At 38.1% G+C, this 21,802-nt stretch overlaps 1 protein-coding gene across 6 annotated transcripts in view; it reads left to right on the top strand.

Annotated features, from left to right (window-relative positions):
- The window catches only part of RAPH1 (Ras association (RalGDS/AF-6) and pleckstrin homology domains 1), a 67,676-nt gene that overhangs the window by 38,268 nt on the left and 7,606 nt on the right, over positions 1–21,802 (top strand). For 4 of the 6 annotated variants that reach the window (XM_040475912.1, XM_040475911.1, XM_040475910.1 and 1 more), the window contains 6 exons: positions 674–739; positions 3,042–3,185; positions 4,054–4,164; positions 13,409–13,507; positions 14,534–14,654; positions 19,040–19,182. In XM_040475912.1, the coding sequence (XP_040331846.1) occupies positions 674–739; positions 3,042–3,185; positions 4,054–4,164; positions 13,409–13,507; positions 14,534–14,654; positions 19,040–19,182 (684 nt within the window). The other 2 variants (XM_040475914.1, XM_040475913.1) reach the window with 2 other exon arrangements.

Raw genomic sequence — 21,802 nt, 5'->3', positions numbered from 1 at the left:
AACACAAATATTTTATAAAAATCAGTAGGTAAGAGAAAACAACTCCACTATAAAAGGAAGTAATGAAAAATGGTTGCAGTGTTAAAAGTATTAAATAATTATCCTTCAGACAGCTTAATCATGATACATTTTTACCAGATATTTTTAGTGAACAGTACACATTTGGGAATATTAATAGATCCTTTTATACGTGATTATGAAAAAGTTTAGAATTAGAATTCAGATTTTAGTTGAGTCAAGCAAATGATATAATGATAGTCTTAGAGAATTGAGAATTTCTTCTCTTAAAGCCAGAACACAAATTAAAATTTTTGTATCTGGATCACTTAAGCTTAGCATATTTTAAGGAAATTTGCCTTACTCTACTAAATTTGTAAACCTTTCAGGTCCTTTCATCAGTTGTTGAAAACATTTGCCATTTGTTACATGTGATATCACCTCCGGATTTGGGGCAGGGCTGTTTATGGAATAGTTCAAGATATTGGGAAAAATGAGGAGGAGGAGGCATTTAGCCCTGATGCTCATGCACCAGTTACTTTTCAGAGCAGTATTCCTCTCATTCTATACAAGAAGACACAATTGCGAAATCTCTACAAGAAATCATATATGCACCTGTTCCAAGGGAATAATAGGGTGGGTTTATTCCTTAACTTTCATCTATTTATTTTTCCAGAATTATCTTCTGGGGAAAAAGGAAACCGCTGAGATGGCAGATAGAAATAAAGAAGTGCTGTTGGAGGTATGACTCTTCACTCCCCTCACCGTCTTTTTTCCTGCACATTAAAATATTAAAATACTAAGCACCTTTTTTGAAGTTGAGTATATCAATGCTATATATTCATAATTGCACTTGCAACTAGAGAAGCCTATATTCCTCCATATCCTGAGGGGGAGAATTCAACTATGTGACTGTTAGGCCACTGAAGAACCTCTTAAAATCTGTTATTTTGCCAAGTAATATATCAGTGGACTAAAAAGGAGTCATGAGCTGTTAGAAGCTGACAGGTGGGGAAAAAAGACTAGTCAATGAAGGACATGACTGTGGCGTTTTATCTATTTACCCAAAGAGAAATTTGAATATACTTAGTTATTTACGGAATACTTCAAGCCTTACCTTTATATAATTCAAATAATTTTATAAATCATGATCTTTTAAGATGTACACATATATACATACATACACACACATGCACACACACACATACATACGCCCCAATGTTAATAAAATAAATTCAAACATAACTCAGTTTTTTGTTTTTTGGCCTTTGCTGATTTTAGAGAACTAAAATCAAAGAAGTTAGTATATTTCAAAACCAGAATAAACTTAGTTAGCAAAAAGGCAATTAGGAAAATGAAGGTCAACACTCACCTTTTCATAGTAATACTAGTTACAATTAAAAATCCTCTTTAGGGCACCTGGGTGGCTCAGTCGTTTAAGCGTCCAACTTCAGCTCAGGTCACGATCTCACGGTCCGTGAGTTCGAGCCCCGTGTCGGGCTCTGGGCTGATGGCTCAGAGCCTGGAGCCTGCTTCCGATTCTGTGTCTCCCTCTCTCTCTGCCCCTCCCCCGTTCATGCTCTGTCTCTCTCTGTCTCAAAAATAAATAAACGTTAAAAAAAAAAATCCTCTTTATACTTCCTGATTTCTCTGTACTTGGAGAAGAGAGAAATTAATTTAGGTTCAAAATATTCTATGTTAATATTTAGTAAGGATTTCTATTTTTCTCTTACCAAATACATAACTGATTTTTTAATTACATTTTTATCTAATATAGACATTAGAATTCATAATTTTGAGTTTACATTGCTTTCAACCTAGTTTTAAATCTTTAGAAAATTGGGGCGCCTGGGTGGCTCAGTCGGTTAAGCGTCCGACTGCAACTCAGGTCACGATCTCGCAGTCCATGAGTTCGAGCCCCGCGTCGGGCTCTGGGCTGATGGCTCAGAGCCTGGAGCCTGCTTCCAGTTCTGTGTCTCCCTCTCTCTCTGCCCCTCCCCTGTTCATGCTCTGTCTGTCTCTGTCTCAAAAATAAATAAAACGTTAAAAAAAATTAAAATAAATCTTTAGAAAATAAATGACCTCTTTGTTTTAGAATCATATAAATTGATAATTTTTAAATTGTGAATTTTAATTTATCACTTAGCAGGTTGCTTTCTTTTAAAATTTAGTTTGACAGCTAATCAAAATGTGTTGTTAATTTGGAGAAAAAATAAAATCTAATGCTTATGTTAGCTCAGAGACTTTTATTAAATTTAGTGTTATACTAACTTACTAAATTTAGTGTTATAGTGTAAATGCTGTTTTCAGATGCATTTAAATCCTGTTACATGCAGCTCAGTTGACAGTTCAGCTTACTTTCTTCAAAACAGTGTTAGGTAGGGACACCTGGGTGGCTCAGTTGGTTGAGCATCTGACTCTTGATTTTTGACTCAGGTCATGATCTCAGAGTCATAGGATGGAGCCCTGAGTCAGGCTCCACCCTGAGCATGGATCCTGCTTAAGATTCTTTCTCTCCCTCTGCCCCTCTCACCCGCACCTGCATACCCATGTTCACTCGTGTGCGCGCTCTCTCTCTCTCTAAGTTAAAAAAAAAAAGGGGGGGGGGTGCCTGGGTGGCTCACTCGGTTAATTAAACGTTCAACTTTGGCTCAGGTCATGATCTCATGGACTGTGAGTTTAAGCCCCATGTCAGGCTCTGTGCTGACATCTTAAAGCCTGGAGCCTGCTTCAGATCCTGTGTTTCCCGCTCTCTCTGCCCCTCCCCTACTCCCACTCTGTCTTTATCTCAAAAATAAACATTAAAAAAAATTTTTTTTTTTTAAGTGTCAGGTGAAAGTTCATAGGGATAGCCATAGTTGTTTCACAATAAATCTACATGATGTTTAGAATAGGATGTTCTAACTGAGGTAAAATTAGCAATGTGGTTTTACTACAAAGCCATTTTGGTTTAATTATAGTATCATGGATTTTACAGGATAAACACAGTTTTGTTTTGAGAATCAAAAGATCACATGTCTTTCCAAATCATCTTCTTATTTTAGGAATGTTTTTGTGGAAGTTCTGTAACTGTACCAGAAATTGAAGGAGTCCTGTGGCTGAAAGATGATGGTAAAAAGTCCTGGAAAAAGCGTTATTTTCTCTTGCGAGCATCTGGTATCTACTATGTCCCTAAAGGAAAAGCAAAGGTGTGTCCCTTCTGTTGGCTTTTGAGCTTCCTCATTATGGCAATTGATTTCAATCTGCAGTGAGTATGCTGACAGGGTGAATCCAGGCTCTGATGGTTTCAACTCTTGTAGGACACACAGGATACTGCTTTGTTTATTGATCTGTTATAAAGAAAAAGACCCCTGAAAGTGGTCACACTTTGGTCATTCATTGGGCCCATCTCAATTATCTTGTCACATTTGAAATCATACTGTTATTTAGTATTTTTGGAACTTCTGTCAGAGTAGGTTTTGCTTGTTATTGTTTGGGGAGAATAGATTTTTGGGATTATAGGCATTTCAGCCTCACTGGGATAATATGCTCCTGCTGAGGGCCCGTTTGGTAGCTGTCACTTCTCTGCTTACTAGGGACCAGCACTGTTTTAAACTCTTTACAGCATCGTCTTATCCAGTCTTAACCACCATCCTAAGAGGTATATTTTGTTGCCTCTATTTAAGGTGAGGAAACGCTGACTTAAGAATCATTGTACTTGAGATATGCATTACAAGCACTGAACTACACGATTCTTTATTTTTTTCCAGAGCTCTGTTATACTATGTTGTATTTAATATACTATATTATATTTAAAGTCTCTTTAAAATGCCACCCTTTCCAAGTAAGTGTGTTCATTGTGAATGGCAGGCAGTAAGTGAAATGGACTGCCTTTTTGTTGCATTATGGATAAAAGAAGGAACATTTATAGAGAATCTCACTGTCTTGTTATCTACAAAATATCACTATTTCCACTAAGCAAAGTTTTTATTCTCCACCAGAAACTGTTAACCAAGTATGCTATTTGCTTCTTTATACATTATTGTTCATTCAGTCTTTTGGGTGTTTTTATCTTAGGTCTCTCGAGAACTGGTGTGCTTTCTCCAACTGGATCATGTCAATGTTTATTATGGACAGGACTATCGGAACAAATACAAAGCACCCACAGATTATTGTCTGGTGCTAAAGGTAAGCATGTTTCTCTTTTTAGGAATTAAAAAAAAATGTAATGTTTATTCTTAGAGAGAGAGAGAGAGAGAGGGGAGGGGCAGAGAAAGAGGGGGACACAGGATCCGAAGCAGGCTCCAGACTCTGAGCTGTCAGCACAGAGCCCGACATAGGGCTCAAACTCATGGACCGCGAGATCATGACCTGAGCTGAGGTTGAATGTTTAACCAACTGATCCACCCAGACACCCCTCTTTTTAGGAATTTTAATTGATGTTAGACATAGAGCTAGTTATTGGACATTTTAGAATCGTTTATATCTCTATTAAGTATACTATTTTTGCCTTCTCTTTAAGTTTTGAAGAGAATAGTGAAGGATGGTAAGGAAAAGAAGTATATGCTTAAACCACAGCTGACCACTAACTCAATAGCCCTAATTAGATTGATGTTGCTAAGAAATGGATACTGTATAAGCTTTGGGTCAGAATATACAAAATATTTAAATTTTACATTTGAGATTTTTATCTAAAAGCAGGCTAATTTTAGGAAACTTAGCTCAAAGCCAAAAGTGGGAAATAGGTATTTTGTGTTTTAGTTCTTTTCCTGTATTTACCCAGCAGAACCATCAGGGGGCAGTGTGCCCAATTTCAAAGTGGACTGGCTCAAATCTGGTCCAGAAATGATTTTTGTCACTTTTTCCAGCAAACCATAGCCCTGATAGCCAATGCATATATTATGACCCATCTGAGCTGTTTTTAGTGAGTTTCTTCCCTCTTTTATCCAAACTTTTGAGCTTCTCACACGGACTATAACTGTGCTTTTGAGAACTGATATTTTTAGTGCATTTTTAGTAATCTTTGGAACACTGATAAAGAAAACATTTAAAAATTCAAGATAGGGGCACCTGGGTAGCTCAGTTGGTTAAACATCCAACTTCAGCTCAGGTCATGATCTCATAGCTCGTGGGTTCAAGCCCCAGGTTGGGCTCTGTGCTGACAGCTCAGAGCCTGGAGCCTACTTCAGATTTTGTGTCTCCCTCTCTCTCTGCCCCTCCCCTGCTTGTGTGTGTGTCTCTCTCTCTCAAATATAAATAAACATTTAAAAAAATAAAAATAAAAGTTCAAGATAATTATGGAGATGACTTAAGTTTTCCTCATTGGTTCCATCTTAGTTACCTCTTGGGTAACTACTTATGTCTACATGTTTATGTCATTGATATTTCTTTTCTCTGAGAATTGTCAGTTGAGTTTGGGGGTAGAGTTTTCATTGCTTTGGTAAAATTAACTGTATTGTAATGGTACCCCTTTATTAAATAATCCTTTCCTGGAGAATACCACTGTATCATTTAGGTTATAGCAACAAATAATTTTTTAAAGGTCATTACAAAGTAGCTCAATCCAGTAGTTTTCAAAATAAAGTCCAAGCTCCCTGGGAGTCCCTGAAACTCTGTCAAGGGGCCTGTGGTGTCAAAATTACTATTCCGGTAATGCTGAGATGTTATTTGTCTTTCACACTCTCATTCTCTCACAAATGTATTGTGGAGTTTTCTAAGAGATTACATGACATGTGATGATAATTTTGCTGTCTTAGGTAATGGAACATATATTTGTATACTTTTGTATTTTAATTTTTCTCAGTTTTAATTTCTTATAAGGTAAGTATCAGTAGACATAACCCATATAAGTGAAAGTTATTTAGGGGTCTCATAACATGAAGACAGTAAGAGTTGGTTATTTCAAGGAGTCAGGGTTGTAAGAACCGAAATTTCTTCCTTCTTTCCCTATTCCATCTTCTGCCTTACCAGCTTATCCTCAGGCTGGCTTACTTCACAGGTACAGATGACCACTGTAGTTCTAGGCATCACCTGGATGATGGATCCATGATGCAGTGGATCTAGAAAAATCCAGCAGCAGAAGAGGGACTATTACTCCCTGTATTTGTCTAAGAGTGAGGAAATATTTCCCAGGAGCTACCAACAGTCCTTCTCTTGAGAATCGTTGGCCTGAGGACATGCGTACCTTTTTTTTTTTTAAATTATTTTTTAAATTGAAGCACAATTATCAGATGGTGTTTTAATACTTTCAGGTGTACAATATAATTCAATAATTTATACATTTCTTCTTGCTCATTAAGAAGAATGTACTCTTAATCCCCTTTATTTCTCCTGTCCCCCCACCCATGCCCCCTTAACCACCAGTTCTATGTATTTAAGAGTCTGTTTTTGTCTTTTTTTGTTTGTTCATTTGTTTCTTAAATTTCACATATGAGTGAAATCCTATGCTGTTTGTCTTTCTCTGACTTATTTCACTTAGCACTATACTCTCTACGTTCATTCATGTTGCAAATGGCAAGATCTCATTATTTTATGGCTGAGGAATACTCCTCTGGGTGTGTGTGTGTGTGTGTGTGTGTGTGTGTGTGTGTGTGTATGTACACACACCACCATGTCTTATTTATCCATTCATCTATCAGTGGACATTTGGGTTGCTTCCGTAATTTGGCTATTGTATATATTGTTACAGTAAACATAAGGGTGCATGTATTTTTTTGAATTAGTGTTTTTGTTTTCTTTGGGTAAATACCCAGTAGCAAAATTACTGTATCATATGGTAATTCTATTTTTAATTTTGAGGGGAAATTCCATACTGTTTTCCATAGTGGCTGCACCAGTTTGCATTCCCACCAACAGTGCACAAAGATTCCTTTTTCTCTATATCCTAACACTGGCTATATCATATGTTTTCGATTTTAGCCATTCTCACAGTTGTAAAGTGATATCTCATTATGGTTTTAATTTGCGTTTCCCTGATGATGAGTGATGTTGAGCATCTTCTGTGTCTGTTGGCCATATGTATGTCTTATTTGGAAAAATTCTGTTCAGATCCTCTGCTCATTTTTTGATCAGATTATTTGTCTTTTTGGGTATTGAGTTATGTAAATTCTTTATATACTTTGGATATTAACCCCTTATTTGACACATCATTGGCAAATATCGTCTCCCATTTGTAGGTTGTCCTTTTGTTGATGATTTCCTTTGCTGTGCAGAAGCTTTTTATATTGGTGTGGTCCCAATAGTTTGGTTTTTTTTATAATTTTTTTTAACATTTATTCATTTTGTGGGGTAGGGGCAGAGAGAGAGGGAGACAGAATTAGAAGCAGGCTCCAGGCTCTGAGCTGTCAGCACAGAGCCTGACATGGGGCTCGAGCTCACAAGCTGTGAGATCATGACCTGAGCTGAAGTTGGATGCTTAACCGACTAGCCACAAGGGTTTATTTTTTTTCTTTTATTTTCCTTGCCTGAGGAGACATACTCATAAATATGTTGCTAGAGCTGATGTCCAAGAGATTACTGCCTGTGTTTTCTTTTAGGAGTTTTATGGTTTTCAGGTCTCACATTTAGGTCTTTAATCCATTTTGAGTTTATTATTGTGTATGGTGTAAGAAAGTGGCCCAGTTTCATTCTTTTACATGTAGCTGTTCAGTTTTCCCATCACCATTTGTTGAAAAGACTGTCTTTTCCCCATTGTATATTCTTGCCTCTTTTGGCGTAAATTAACCATATAAGCATGGGTTTCTTTCTGAATTTTATATTCCGTTCCATTGATCTATGTGTCCTTTATTTGTGCCAGTAATACTGTTTGATTACTACAGGTTTGTAGTATATCTTCAAATCTGAGATTATGATACTTCCAGCTTCATTGTTCTTTTTCAAGATTGCTTTGGCTATTTTTGGTCTTCTGTGGTTTCATACAAATTTTAGTATTATTTGTTCTAGTTACATGAAAAATGCTGTTAGTATTTTGATAGCAATTGCATTAAAGCTATAGGTTGCTTTGGGTAATATGGGCGTTGTAAGATTTGTTCTCCCAATCCATGAAATTGGACTGTCTTCCCATTTCTTTGTGTCATCTTCCATTTCTTTATCAGTGTTTTATAGTTCTCGTAGTACAGGTCTTTCCTTGGTTATGTTAATTCCATTATTTTTGGCTTAGCCTAATCAGAATGCACATCCTAAGATGAGGGATTGACAGACTTCCAAACAAAATTGAGGCTCTTTCAGAAAAGAAGTAGGGGAGAAGAAATAGCTGTGAGGAAGGCAACAAACAGTGTCTCTTACAGCCAAAATTAATTATGACCACTATTATTTTAATCCCTTTTGCAGCTCACAGAATTCTTAGGTCAGGAATACTTTTGTTCAGAGGAGTTGTTCGCTAGCTTATATAGTAATTTATGTACTTCATATTTGCTTTTAGTGAAGTGTAGGTTAAGCTGAATTCATATATTTATATTGCCTACCTACTTATATCTAAAAATGTTCAAGGTACTGAAATAAACCATACCGCTAGGCACAAATAGTAGTAAAAATAATGGCTGTCATTTATCGAAGAACTCTAGGGCAGCAGACACTGCGCTAGAAGCACTGCATGACAGTGTCACACAGATCTGTTCTAGAGTCCCCATTTTTCAGATATGGAAACTGAGGTTTAGAGGGATCAATGTTTTTGAGACGACACAACTGTTAGTATTTAAGACCTGCCTTTTTTTCCTGCAAAGTCTGTACTAGATTTTGCCTATGTAAGTATTTTTATTCTTGGGCATATGAGTTCTAACAAACCCAAAAATGCTGCCACACAGGATCTACACAAATGTAAACATTTATAGGGTCTGATTCTACTTATCACCTTTGGGCTATAATGACTGAGTCAGTTCTTCCAGTAAAATGCAGGATACAGGAAATACAATACACACTTGTAGAAAGTAATAAAGCACATTGTTTAGTAACTAGTTTATTTTTTTATTTTTTTAATGTTCATTTATTTTTAAGAGAGAAAGACACAGAGTATGAGCAGGGAGGGACAGAATCCAAGGCAGGCTCCAGCCTCCGAGCTGTCAGCACAGAGCCAGATGTGGGGCTCAAACCCATGAAACATGAGATTATGACCTGAGCAGAAGTACAATGCTTAACTGAATGAGCCACCCAGGCGCCCCTTAGTAATTAGTTGTTGTTGTTGTTGTTTTTTAATGTTTATTTATTTTTGAGAGAGACAGAGACAAAATGCAAGTGGGTTGGGGCAGAGAGAGGGGGAGACACAGAATCTGAAGGAGGCTCCAGGCTCCGAGCTGTCAGCACAGAGCCTGATGCGGGGCTCGAACTCACAAGCTGTGAGATCATGACATGAGCTGAAGTCGGACGCTCAACCAACTGAGCTACCCAGGCGCCCCAGCAATTAGTTTTTTTTTAAGGTATTAATAAAAATGATGGGAAGAGTTTGCTCATGAAATATGACAATGAGGGAATAAATAGGACATACGTTATCTATTATCTGAAAGAGCTCCGTACATGTTGGATACATGTGTATGCGTGTATATACGTTACTTAAAGGAAACTTACATTTCTAAAATACATATACCATGGTAATTGTTGGAATATAGCTCATCTTACCCAGGTCTAAATGTTTATTCCTAAAGAAATGAGGCAAAGTAATTTATTTTAGTATGTTAGGTAAGAAGGAAAAAATGGTTAATATTTAGAGGTGGAATATGAAAATGAACTTCAAACACCATTATTAAAAGAAAGTTGTTATATGATAAAGGTGGAAGTAGTAGGATTGAGTGTTATGTATTTTGTTTTTTAACTTCTTACATGTTAGTGAGAGAATTAATTTTCAAGACTTTTTGTGTTTCCAAAGTAATAAATGGGTAGTATATATTCATTGGTTTTCCTTTGGCACTTGGACTGTGATTTTAGAGCATTACTTTTACTTAGTTTTAAGAATTACCTGTCTCGGGGCACCTGGGTGGCTCAGTCGGTTCAGCATCCAACTGGTTCAGGTCATGATCTCGTGGTTTGTGAGTTCGAGCCTCGTGTCGGGCTCTGCTGACAGCCTGGAGCCTGCTTCAGATTCTGTGTCTCCCTCTCTCTGACCCTCCCCCATTCATGCTGTCTTTCTGTCTCTCTTAGAAATAAATAATCATAAAAAAAAAAAGAATTACCTATCTCAATCGAATTTTTGGCATAAACAGAAAATTAATCTGATAGTACAATAGTAATCCGGAATTTCCTACTGTATTCTTAAATAGTTTTATTTAATTCTCACATTTTTCCTTTGTTTTTTTTTTAAGTGTATTCATTTTTATTTTGAGAGAGAGAGACAGCAGGGGAGGGGCAGAGCGAGAGGGAGAGAGAGAATCCCAAGCAAATTCCATGCTCTTAGCACAGAGCTCAGTGCAGGTCTCAAACCCATGAACTGTGAGATCATGACGTGAGCTGAAATCAAAAGCTGGAAGCTTAATGGACTGAGCCACCCAGGCACCCCTCAGATTTTGTCCTTTATGAGAGAATGCAAACTTTCCAAATCCACATCATTTTAAAGATGAAATGATAAAATAGCTGTTAATTTGTTTAGGGAAACAATTTGATTATATATTTTTTTTCTTTGCAATCTTTAAGAATCTAAATGTTAAGCTTTTGGTTTTTGACAAAGAATGTTTCCTCCACACTTGCTCCTAGCTCTTGTGTGATGTTTACAGTGGTGGAATGTTAATGGGGGAAAAAGAGGAGAGAGGCATCATTTTTTGGAAGAAGATATCACCACTAATAAGACAGAAGTATGACATTATAATTAAAGGTACAGGCCCTGGAATGGATGGCATGGTTTCAAATCCTAGTTCTTTCACTAATAAGCATGAATATGTGAGCAATTTGGAGTAATGAGCCTCAGTTTCTCTTCATTTGGTGAAGATAGTAATATGTAACTCATCAGGTTTTCCTGAGGAGGGAATGCACTAATTAATATATGTGACATATTTAGCATAATGCCTGGTATGTACTAAGTGCTCAATAAATGCCACTTTATATCTCTACACCCAATATAGGGCTCAAGAGCCCCATGACTCCTGATCAAGAGTCCCATGCTCTATCAGCTGACCCACCCGGGCACCCCAATAAATGCCAGTTTTAAGAAAATAATATTTTGGTGGAACAGGCAACTGCCTGAGGTATTATTGCGGAGCCTGGGTGACCGTAATGAAGGCTATAGAAGGATTGTCTCTATTACATGGGAAGTTAGAAAAGAGAAGTTTTGAGGTCCAAAAATGAACTTTAAACTAGCAGGTAATCTGCAGATACTCAAATAATCATATCCATAGTATTCTTCAGGGTGTTATATGGATTCCCAGGTTAGAGAAATGAGAGGATGGAGGATTGTTTCTCTTTGATTTTCTCTGATATTTTATTGATAAAAATACTCCTTTAATGTAGAGAATGAGTAGAACACAAACGCTCAGGCAGGGCCACTGCTGCAGTTGAATGCCCATGCGTGGTAGGTAGCCCTGCTCTCGGGAAATGGAAGGAATCGGTCAAGAACGGTTTGTGAATCACCATAGAGGGGGTGGTGGTAAAGGCTGAGTGCCACCTTGTAGACCTTTGTTCAGATGTCCACACCGTGTCCTGTAGGCAGTGCCTGAGTGAAGCAGGAGATGGAGAACAGCTACTCTTCAAGAGCTAGCTGGCAATACTGAAAAAAGCTCTTTTTCAGTCATCCCATTTTATCTTTTTTTTGTTGTTGTTAATGTTCACTTTTGAGAGACAGAGACAGAGTGAGGGGGGAAGGGCAGAGAGAGAGGGAGACACAGAATCCAAAGCAGGTTCCAGGCTCTTGAGCTGTAAGCACCGAGCCCGATGTGGGGCTCAAATTCATGAACTGCGAGATCATGACCTGAGCTGAAGTTGGACGTCTAACCGACTGAGCCACCTAAGCGCCCCATCCCATTTTATCTTCTGCATGGACTGTGACTTCTTCTGTTTTGCTCACAGTATATCCCAACACCTACTTAAAGATTTGGCTAACAGTTCTTAATATTTCTGTTACATGAATGAATGAGATAGAATTCTTCTTTCTTGTATGGAAAATACATCTCCTCTCCCTGTCCTCCTTTACTTTTTCAAGATTGCTATGGTGGTTTATTATAATGTAATTTAATAAGGATGAGGAAATATATGCCAAGAGAAGGCCGTGGAACCTATAGAATTAGGAGAGAAAACTGTTAAGTATTGTTTTGCTAACCTCTTTTTGCTGAGGACTTATTGTTTAAAACTTTGACTATAGCCTTTAGTAACTAAATTGGTTTTGGTATTAAATGTTTTATTATAGGAGCTGAGATTTCTAAAGCAATGCATAGAATAAAATAAATGGATTTAAATTCCTCACACTGTAGACCAGAGAGATGGATCTTTTTTTTTCTTTTGAGAGAGAGAGAGGAAGAGAGAGACTGATGTGCATGGGGGGAGGGGGAAAGGGAGAAAGAGAATCCCTAGCGGAGAGTCCTTTGTGGGGGCTTGATCCCACAACCGTGAATTTTATTGATCTCATGGATTCCCACAACAAATGTGGTTAGAGAATCTTTAAAGCCTCTCATAATTGAACATAATTGTAAATATTTCCCCAGGTAAAATATAGCCATTTCAAAGTTTTTTCAGAATAACTGAAAAAAGAAGTAATAAATTAACAACCATTACATCCAGACCAAGTGTGATTAGGGGCTTTTCTTTCCAGGTTGTGGCCCAGTAGAGTTAAAATACCTTCAGTCCATTCTAGCACTTGCATTGTGTAGTTGGTCTGGTCAGTCATCTCCCATCCTAGCTGCAGCTGAAAAGTACATTGGATTGTGAAAACTCATTCTGATGATGCAGTTGAAAGGCTGCTCATTCCTTGGAGGGTACATGCTGTGGGTAGAAGGGGTGCAGAGCAGTGCTCAGTCCACAAAGGGGGCACCACTGCACCAGGTGTGAGCACCCACTTCTGTCTTAGGTGCTGTGTCCTGCACTTCACCCACAGAAGCTCTAGAAGCTTTACCAAAGACGCTCTCATTTGGAGTCTTCTGAACTCATGATTCCAATGGGTTCAAAGTGAAATCAAAATTTTCCCTTTCATAGTCTTAAAGATGAAGAGTTATATTGATTTGTTAACCTTGATGGCCTCTGTTTCTCTGAAATACAGAAGGTATTTGGGAATTAGCCATGACATGAAGGTATTTTTTACCTTGCATATATCTTGACCTAAAATTTAACATAAGTTTCTTGGTAGTTTATTTTGTAAAAATACTTATGGCCCATTTTATTTGGCCTTATGCCCACATAAGAGGTTTAAATTATTTTTGGCCATTACTCTAATGGCCTATAACTGGTCAGGGTATGTTTCAGCTTTGATAGAGTTTTTCTTTAGTTCTCCAGGGGACTGAATTAGACTTTGCCTTTAATATTGCAGCACCCACAGATCCAGAAGAAATCTCAGTATATCAAGTACCTTTGTTGTGATGATGTGAGGACCCTGCACCAGTGGGTTAATGGTATTCGCATTGCAAAGGTAGGGTGTTTTTGTTTCTGTTTTGTTTTGTTTTTGGTTTGATGATAGAATATGATGAGGTGTTTCATGTGGTTTTGATTGTCATGACAATTCTAATCGTTTCATGTTTATGATTTTGTCAGTGTTTTCTGAGTTTTATGTTTGAAATGTCTTCTTTCCTTGGTGAGGAGATAGACATTTAACAGTTGGTATCCATGAAATCATACTGCTGGTAAAAGTGTAGCATCAGAGTGATTTATTTTGGCTCTGGAGAACACATTACATGATTCTTCTGTAGCAGAGTTTAGCCTAAGTCAAAGAAAGTTTTTGAGAATTAAATTGCTTCAAGGTGGGAGTAGGGGGATGAATAAGCAAGACACCAGATTTTTAGGTCAGTGAAAATATTCATACTCTGTAATACTGGAATGGTGAATACATGTCTTTATACATTTCTTCAAACCCCATAGCATGTACAACACCAAGAGTGAACCTAAGGTAAACTATGGACTTTGATTATAAGGTGTTAATGTAGATTCATTGATGGAAACAAATGCACCCTCTGGTGGAGAATGTTGATAAAAGAGAGATGGTGCATGGGTAGTAGCAGGGGCATATGTGAAGTTTCTGTACCTTCCTCTCAATTTTGTTGTGAATCTAAAACTCTTTAAAAAAAGGAAGTTCTTGAAAAAAATTTTAAGGACATTTTGAAGAAGATTATACATAATACATGAAGGAATATTTTTGCCCATTAAGTAAAATAAAATTTATTATAGCTATAAAATCAGAGTTGCCTTAGGAATAACAAAAAAAATCTTTATATTGATAAGGAATATGAATGAAGTGTTAATTTATTGGTATCTTTATTAAAATGAAAAATAAGAGTAGATTATAATTTACTGGTAATAAAATAACTTTTGAAGTATTTATAGGTATTAATTTTAATGCAAACTATGAATCAGTAAACAGAAATGCATCCCCCTGTCTTACCTCACCCACCTGTATCATACCCAGTAAAGTTCACGTCACCATTTACTGCCTTCTGTTTAGTATGGGAAGCAGCTCTACATGAACTATCAAGAAGCCTTGAAGAGGACAGAGTCGGCTTATGATTGGACTTCCTTATCCAGCTCCAGCATTAAATCAGGATCCAGTTCTTCGAGCATCCCAGGTAGTTTGAAACACTGAAAGCACTATTTACTGCCAATATGAAGATATCTCTATGAACTGATGGCAGACCTGGTTATTTCAGCATGGTTGTTAAAAGCAGAGCTATACCTAATGTCTAAATTATAAAATAAATTTTTTGGTGATTAGAGGGGACAGTATCATGGGCTAGATCACAAATGTATTTGAAATGGAACAGCAGTATAGAGTTGTAAATTCAGGAGTGTTGTTATATATTTGTAAAGTTTATTTAAAACTCCGTCATAGTAGGGCACCTGGGTGGCTCCATGAGTTAAGTGACTCATAGATCTCAGCTCAAGCCATGACTTCATGGTTTCGTAGTTAAAGCCCCACATCGGGCTCTGTGCTGACAGTGTGGAGCCTGTTTGGGATTCTCTCTCTTCCTCTTTCTGCCCCACCCCCTACGCTCAAGTAAATAAATGGGAAAAAAAAAAAATCATACTGCCAAAAAACAACTGTTGATTCATACTCAGGGGTAGAAAAGTTCCTTGGAGAAAGTCTCCATACTGAGAATCCATGATGAAATTGCCCTCCTTCCCCAGAGGGTTCCTGACATTTCAACAGAGTGGAAATAACTAGAATTAGTTCAGTATCACAGTTAAGGAGGCTGTTTAAGTCATCAAACTTAACTAAAGTTTTCACAGAAAATCAATGATACTCAAAAGGTACTTATTTTCAGATCCCACATCCTTAAAGTATGTGGTGATCACACCTAAAAATGCTTCTTTCCCTTCAAAATATTTCATGAATATGAGTAACTATGTCCTCTAAAAGCAGAATGTTTTTATTTGTTCTTACATATTATGAAAGAAATAATGACTTTAAGAGGTATTTGAAAAAAAAAAAAACCTCTCATCATTTATTAGTACAACATATGAATTAATCTTTTACTGTGTTTTTACCAGGCTATGTGTATATGCTTTAAGAAAATTCTACTTTTCAGAATCTATTTTACTTTAGGATAAAATAAAAACATGGACTTTTATTTTATGTACTTAAAATAAAATTTTAAGTTTATTTATTTTGAGAGAAACAGACACAGTGCAAGTAGGAGGGAGGGAGAGGGAGACAAAGAATCCCAAGCAGGCTCCATGCTGCCAAGTGCAGAGCCTTTCGTGGGAGTAAACTCACGAAACTGGGAGATAGTGACCTGAGCCGAAACCAAGTGTCAGACGCTTAACCCACCTACTTGCCCCAAAATACAGGCTTTTTAAAAAGAAGTATTTGACTAAAAAGTTGTATGACTTTATTTCATCTCTACGAAACAAAATGAGAATGTGTATACACATTGGTTAGTATACATACATATATTTCCTAGTACTGTCCACAGAGAGGGCTAGGAGTGGTGACACCCCAGTGGCAGTGAAAATGCAGAGAGCCTAGATCTTGGTTTTCTAATTCCATTTTCCAGAACAAAAGAACTAGGGCTCTTTGGCAGATGGCTGATTCTAGGGCTGTGGCAGAGAATAAGAGGAGCCTGGAGCAGCTTGTAATGAAGGAAGTGCTCAAAAAACACAGTGATTAGTCTGTGCAAAGGGACACAGGAGCCACCTGAGAGAGTGTCCAGGGACCAAAGCTGTAACAGTTGGAACAACAAAATAACTAAGATCATAACCCAAATTATAAAATAAACAGCCATCAGTCCATATGGATATAAATTCTTGAATAAATAAATGGGGAAGAGACAGATCTTCTGGATGGAAGAGTTCTAAGTGGTTTGTGCAGACACTCTTCCCTCAAGGAGATGGAGCTTAATTCCCCCCTTAAGTGTGGGTTGGCAGAGTGACTTGCTTGCCAAGAGGATGGTTAGGTGTGGGGGAAGGGGAGTAACTGTACAGTGCAGAAACATGACAAAAATTAGCTCAGCCAAGTTGTCAAGGTCAGTGTCTTCAGTAATATGTCCTGTTGATAGCATGTACCCTTTACATAATGTGATGAAATTGGCACTTTGCCTCTCTTGGTCTTCTTCCCCAAATTTCATAACTCAATCTAATCAAGAGAAAAACATCAGACAAAATAATAATTGAGAGACATTCTCTAAAATACATGACCTGTTACTCCTCAAAACTGTCAAAGTCATCAAAAACAAAGGAAGTCTCAGAAACTGTCATAGGAGACATGACAACTAACTATAAGTGAAGTCCAAAAAAAGCTTGTGGAGTTTAGTTAACAGTGACGTATCCTTGTTGGTTCCTTTATTGTGGCAAATGTACCAGGGTAATGTAGCAACTTAATAATGAGGTAAATTGGGTGCTAGGTGTGCAGGAACTCTGTTAGCTTTGCAACTCTTCTATAAATCTAAAACTCTTGTAAAAATGTTTATTAAAAAGGGAAGACACTTTTGAGACAATGGATTGAGAAAGACAAGGTAAGAATATGTCACAAGTAAGATTTTAGAAAAAGAAATTCAGGGAAAGATTGAGAAAACAGACGCCATAATATATATTTTTTAAATTTATATAGCATTAATGCAGGTTCTTCCACACATTTTATGACATGGTGTGGTGCCTTCTCCTAGTCCAGCATCATCCCTTCTTATACAGTGTGTTAAGTATTATGCAGCCTTGTAAATATAAATTGCAAAATCATGTGCATTCATGCTGAAGAGAGCTCAAGGATTCACATATTCCAGCCTCTTATCTTACAGGCTGTTGTCCTGAATAGCAGTTAAATAGGGACATACGCTAATGAAGTTGCAACTTTTTAAAAAACATTCAGCAATTACACAAGAAACAAGTGTTGGTGAAGTTATGGAGGAAAAAGGAACACTTGTGCATTGTTGGTGGGAATGCAAATTGGTGCATCCACTGTGGAAAACAGTATGGAAGTTCCTCAAAAAATTAAAAATAGAACCAGGAATCACACTACTGGATATTTACCCAAAGAATACAAAAACACTAGTTCAAAAGGATATATGCACCCCTATATTTATGGCAGCATTATTTACAATAACCAAACGGTGGAAGCAGCCCAAAAGTCCATTGATAGATGAATGGATAAAGAAGATGTGGTATACACAAGCACACACACGCACACATAATGGAATATTATTTGGTCATAAAAAATGAAATCTTGCCATTTGGAAGAACAAGGATGCAGCATGAGAACATTAGGCTAAGCGAAATAAGCCAGAGAAAGACAAATACCATATGATTTCACTTATGTGGAATTTAAGAGACAAAACAAACGAACAGGAAAAAAGAGACTCAAACTAAGAAACAGACTCTTAACTATAGAGAACAAACCTACTGGTTACCAGAGAGGAGGGGTGGGGGAGCGGGGGATGGGTGAGATAGGTGATGGGGATTACAGAGTACACTTACCATGATGAGCACTCAGTAATGGGTAGAATTGTTGAATCACTATACTGGACACCTAAAACTAACACTGTATGTTAATATACTGGAATTAAAATTAAAAGCTTAAAAAACACTCAGCAATTAGATGGTGGAGAAAGAAGAAAACAGAGTAGGTTTTATCTCATAGCTTATATTTTTGCCTTGAGGATATGTCCTGACTTTATCCATAGGAGTTTGTGGCTGTTATCTGTGTACTTCTTTGGCTACCTTGGCTGGACTTGATTAATAAAGCAATCTGATAATAACCCCCCCTTCACCAAGTATTGGATGGGACTGCTTTAACACCTGAATCTCCATCATTGAGCTAGGTGCTTCCTTCTGCATGGTTATCTTGCCTGACTTGGGGTCCAGTGACTTAATCTCCCCAGTTCCCTGGATGTCAGATTGCAGTGTACCCTCCACCATACCCAGCTCCCTCGAAGAGGTGTTCTTGCCTTACCAGGAGGCCAGGCTGCAGTGTGGCTAGCTGCCTTGTGGTGCCAATACCTGAATCCCTAGAAAACACTTCTCACACAGGTGTAGTTCCTAAGTACTAGTCACTGCAGGCAAAAAAGGAAGTAGACTTCATGTATGATCTGAAGTTGTAAGTGAGAACTCTCTAGGATGGTCTGAAGCAGGGGTGTATACAAAGATTGAGTCTTGGTGTAATGAAGATGTGATTGGAGAAAAAAAATTCAACTCCTCTATTGGTAGTTTACTGATTCTCTTAATTGCTAGGAGTTCTTACAAGAAGTTTTCAGGATACCAGTAATGTTACACGAACCTTTCATTGTAACGGTCAGCCTGTCATGGTGAACTATTTAAAAAGAATCAAGATTTCCTACTAGCCCTAAGATAAAAATTTTCTAGTGGAAGGTCCAGACAGTGTTTATATGAAATGAGTTTGAGTAAAAGTAACTTGTTGCACTGTGGCATAGCATCTTGTCTTGTGTAAAAGAGCTAAGTGTGCACATTCACATTGTCACAACAATGACTTATTTGATCCTATTTTTGAAAATCTCTTTTAAAGAGTCTCAGTCAAACCATTCGAACCAGTCTGACAGTGGAGTGTCTGACACTCAGCCAGCAGGACATGTCCGCTCCCAGAGCATTGTGAGCTCCATCTTCTCTGAAGCCTGGAAACGCGGCACTCAGTTAGAAGAGTCCAGCAAGGTAGGTAACACACTTGTGTTCACTGATAGGAAGAAATCTGTTTGACGTTTCATGGGTTTAGTTTGTTGCTCTTTTATTCCTTGGTTAGGACTCTCTGGGCCCTATTTCAGTATTCTTACTTTGACTTCTCCTCAAAAATGAGTATCTGTCACCTGACTCTAATGCCCTAAGATCTCAAACTAGCAGTTTAACGACTTTATCAGTGGCTCACATTTTTAAGAAATAACAATTTCTTCTTTTTCACCCTTAATCAGTTTGGATGGAGTAACGCCATTTAGTGCCAGTGCCCTAATTTTGTTCCAGAGAAGCTGCTTATGGTGCATTATTTGTTATTAATTTAATTTATTTAGACTCACTCCTTTGTCGTCTTTTCCTTTACGCTTTTTTGGCATTTCTCTGCACATTGATGAATTCTCTCAAATTTTAGTATATGTGGAAGACTAAATTTAGATGAATCCCCTTAAAATTTTGGATCCCTGAGCTTTGTATGGTAGTTTTTTCAGTGACACTGAAGGACGAGTATGATTATTGCAAGACTATTCAGAAGTACAGAGGTTCTTTAGCCCAGGTAGAAGACATCATATCACACTACCTGTGAAGTTCTGTGGGCAGTGTTGCGTCCCAGCTGTCCTTGCCCTCTGAGCAGGCAGGAGCCCACACCATCACCAAAGGACCAGTGGCACAGCTGGCCTGACTGTTGTGTTTTTACCCAATAATCATTGTGATTTTTCTTGTTGTTGTTGTTGTTTTGGTCTGAATCACTTTACACAAGTGTATTCACCAGTGTGAATTAAACAGATATTTTCCCTTAATTTATCCAGTTATTTATTTATGTGGTTGATAAACTGGCCCTCAGGAAGAGGCATTAGTAGGCTCTTATAGTAGGCTCTTAGAGGCATTAGTGGTAGTGTGGGGATGGAACACTTTGTCTTAGAAATAAATATTTGAGAATTGGTTCTAATGACCTAAATTCTCAAAACACTGCCAGTTTGTTTAACTCCCATATCAGGGGTTCATACTTTTAAGAAATTATGGTATACCTTTCCCCACTTAATCAATCTGGGTGGAACAGCCCTATCTGGTACTAATAATTTTATATATGTAGAAAAGCAGATTTATACAATTCAGGTATCTAAAGAAAAGTCTTCTCCCTTACTAAATTTTTAATGGTGTTCTCCATGTGCATTTGAAATGAAAGTCCAAGGAAAACAAAGGTCCAAATGCTGTGTGATGAAGCAGCATAGTTCGCCTTAGTAGTTTCAGGAGCGTGCACCCTGCTGTGTAGGGGTGCTAGTCTGTTTGTCTTGACCCCCCACCCCTGTGTTTCTTCTGTTACCTCAGCCTCAGGTGCCAATTGAGAAGGCCAGCACAGCTAAGGTCTGCACCCCTGCAGCAGCCAAGACAGGGTCAAGTTAAGGTCAGGGACTGTTCTTTGGAAACACATTAACCTGGGTGACTCCTGTAACCAAATCTCCCAGACTAATGCTTTTATTTTGTGCAGTTTTTAAAGAAACATGTGAGTGTCCTAATGGGCATTAGAATTCAGCCTTCTAGTCTACTAACCTAAGCATTTTTGACACTAATTAGATGTCATTCATAATTTGGAAACAATGATTTATATTGGATCTTCACAGTTTGTTCAAAGAACCTAAAAGATGTACCCAAACTTAATAAACCAAGGGTCCTTCTTTTGCTCTTTTCAAAAGTACTTGAACCACATTCTTGTGTGAGTTGGCTCCGTGAAATGGATGACCAAATGTGGTAATTCAGGCAATGCCAGAGATGCCCAGATGGGCTGGTCAGCAGGTTGTTGGCAAACTCTCATTCCCATTTCTTGATATATCTTCTTTACTCTAGTTTTCAAAGGTTTCCTCTCATTTTCTCCTGGCTTTTTCTGTGATGGTATTTTAATGATCTTTTGCTGTAATGTTTATGAAGCATTTCTTTATGTATTTTCCAGTAACACAAATGTAAAGAATGCCCCCCCCTTTACCTGCATTGCTGGACTTCTGTGCATGTTGGATGCAAATGTCTCACACGAACACGAGTGTGTGTGTCAAGCTCATTCATTCCTGTGTGACTGTGCACGCCTGCTGAACATTCTCATATTCTCACGTGTCCGCTTGCTAGCATCAAAAAGCCATCCTCATTCCTCAGGAGGCCCTCCACCAGCACTCCTAAACCCAGTTATGGCATCTGCTTGATGTGGATGCATCCACAGACTGAAAGGTGAACTCGACCCATCACGTCTCCACTTGCCACAGTCCTGGTGGGGTCTGTGCTCGGAGGTCCACCCACGGGGGTGCCCATTCAGGGCAGGTGTGAGAAAGTCAGGGCTCAGAAATCAGGCCGCCCGTCACCCGTCAACAGCTTTTGCAGCAGGACCTTTTTCCTAGATTGTTAGGCAGTCTTGCCGTTGGAGAGTATTGCTGGGTGATCAAATGCTGTGCCTTGCTGCCCAGGGAGTCTGATTTTCGCCTTTGTGATGTCCCGCTGCTGAGTCCTTTCTTGCATGTCCCAGATTCCTTGCTGTTTAGTTTTACGCAAAGCTTACCTCTGTAACTGTTGTGTTTGTTGTGTTTTCTCTCTCCCATCCCACCACCCCTTTTATACTCCTTTT

The sequence above is a fragment of the Herpailurus yagouaroundi genome, unplaced genomic scaffold, assembly GCF_014898765.1.
Source record: "Herpailurus yagouaroundi ecotype Mexico unplaced genomic scaffold, PumYag 140, whole genome shotgun sequence".
NCBI classification, from domain to species: Eukaryota; Metazoa; Chordata; class Mammalia; order Carnivora; family Felidae; genus Herpailurus; species Herpailurus yagouaroundi.
Note: the sequence above shows the minus strand (reverse complement) of the source record. Positions and strands in the feature narration are given on the sequence as shown.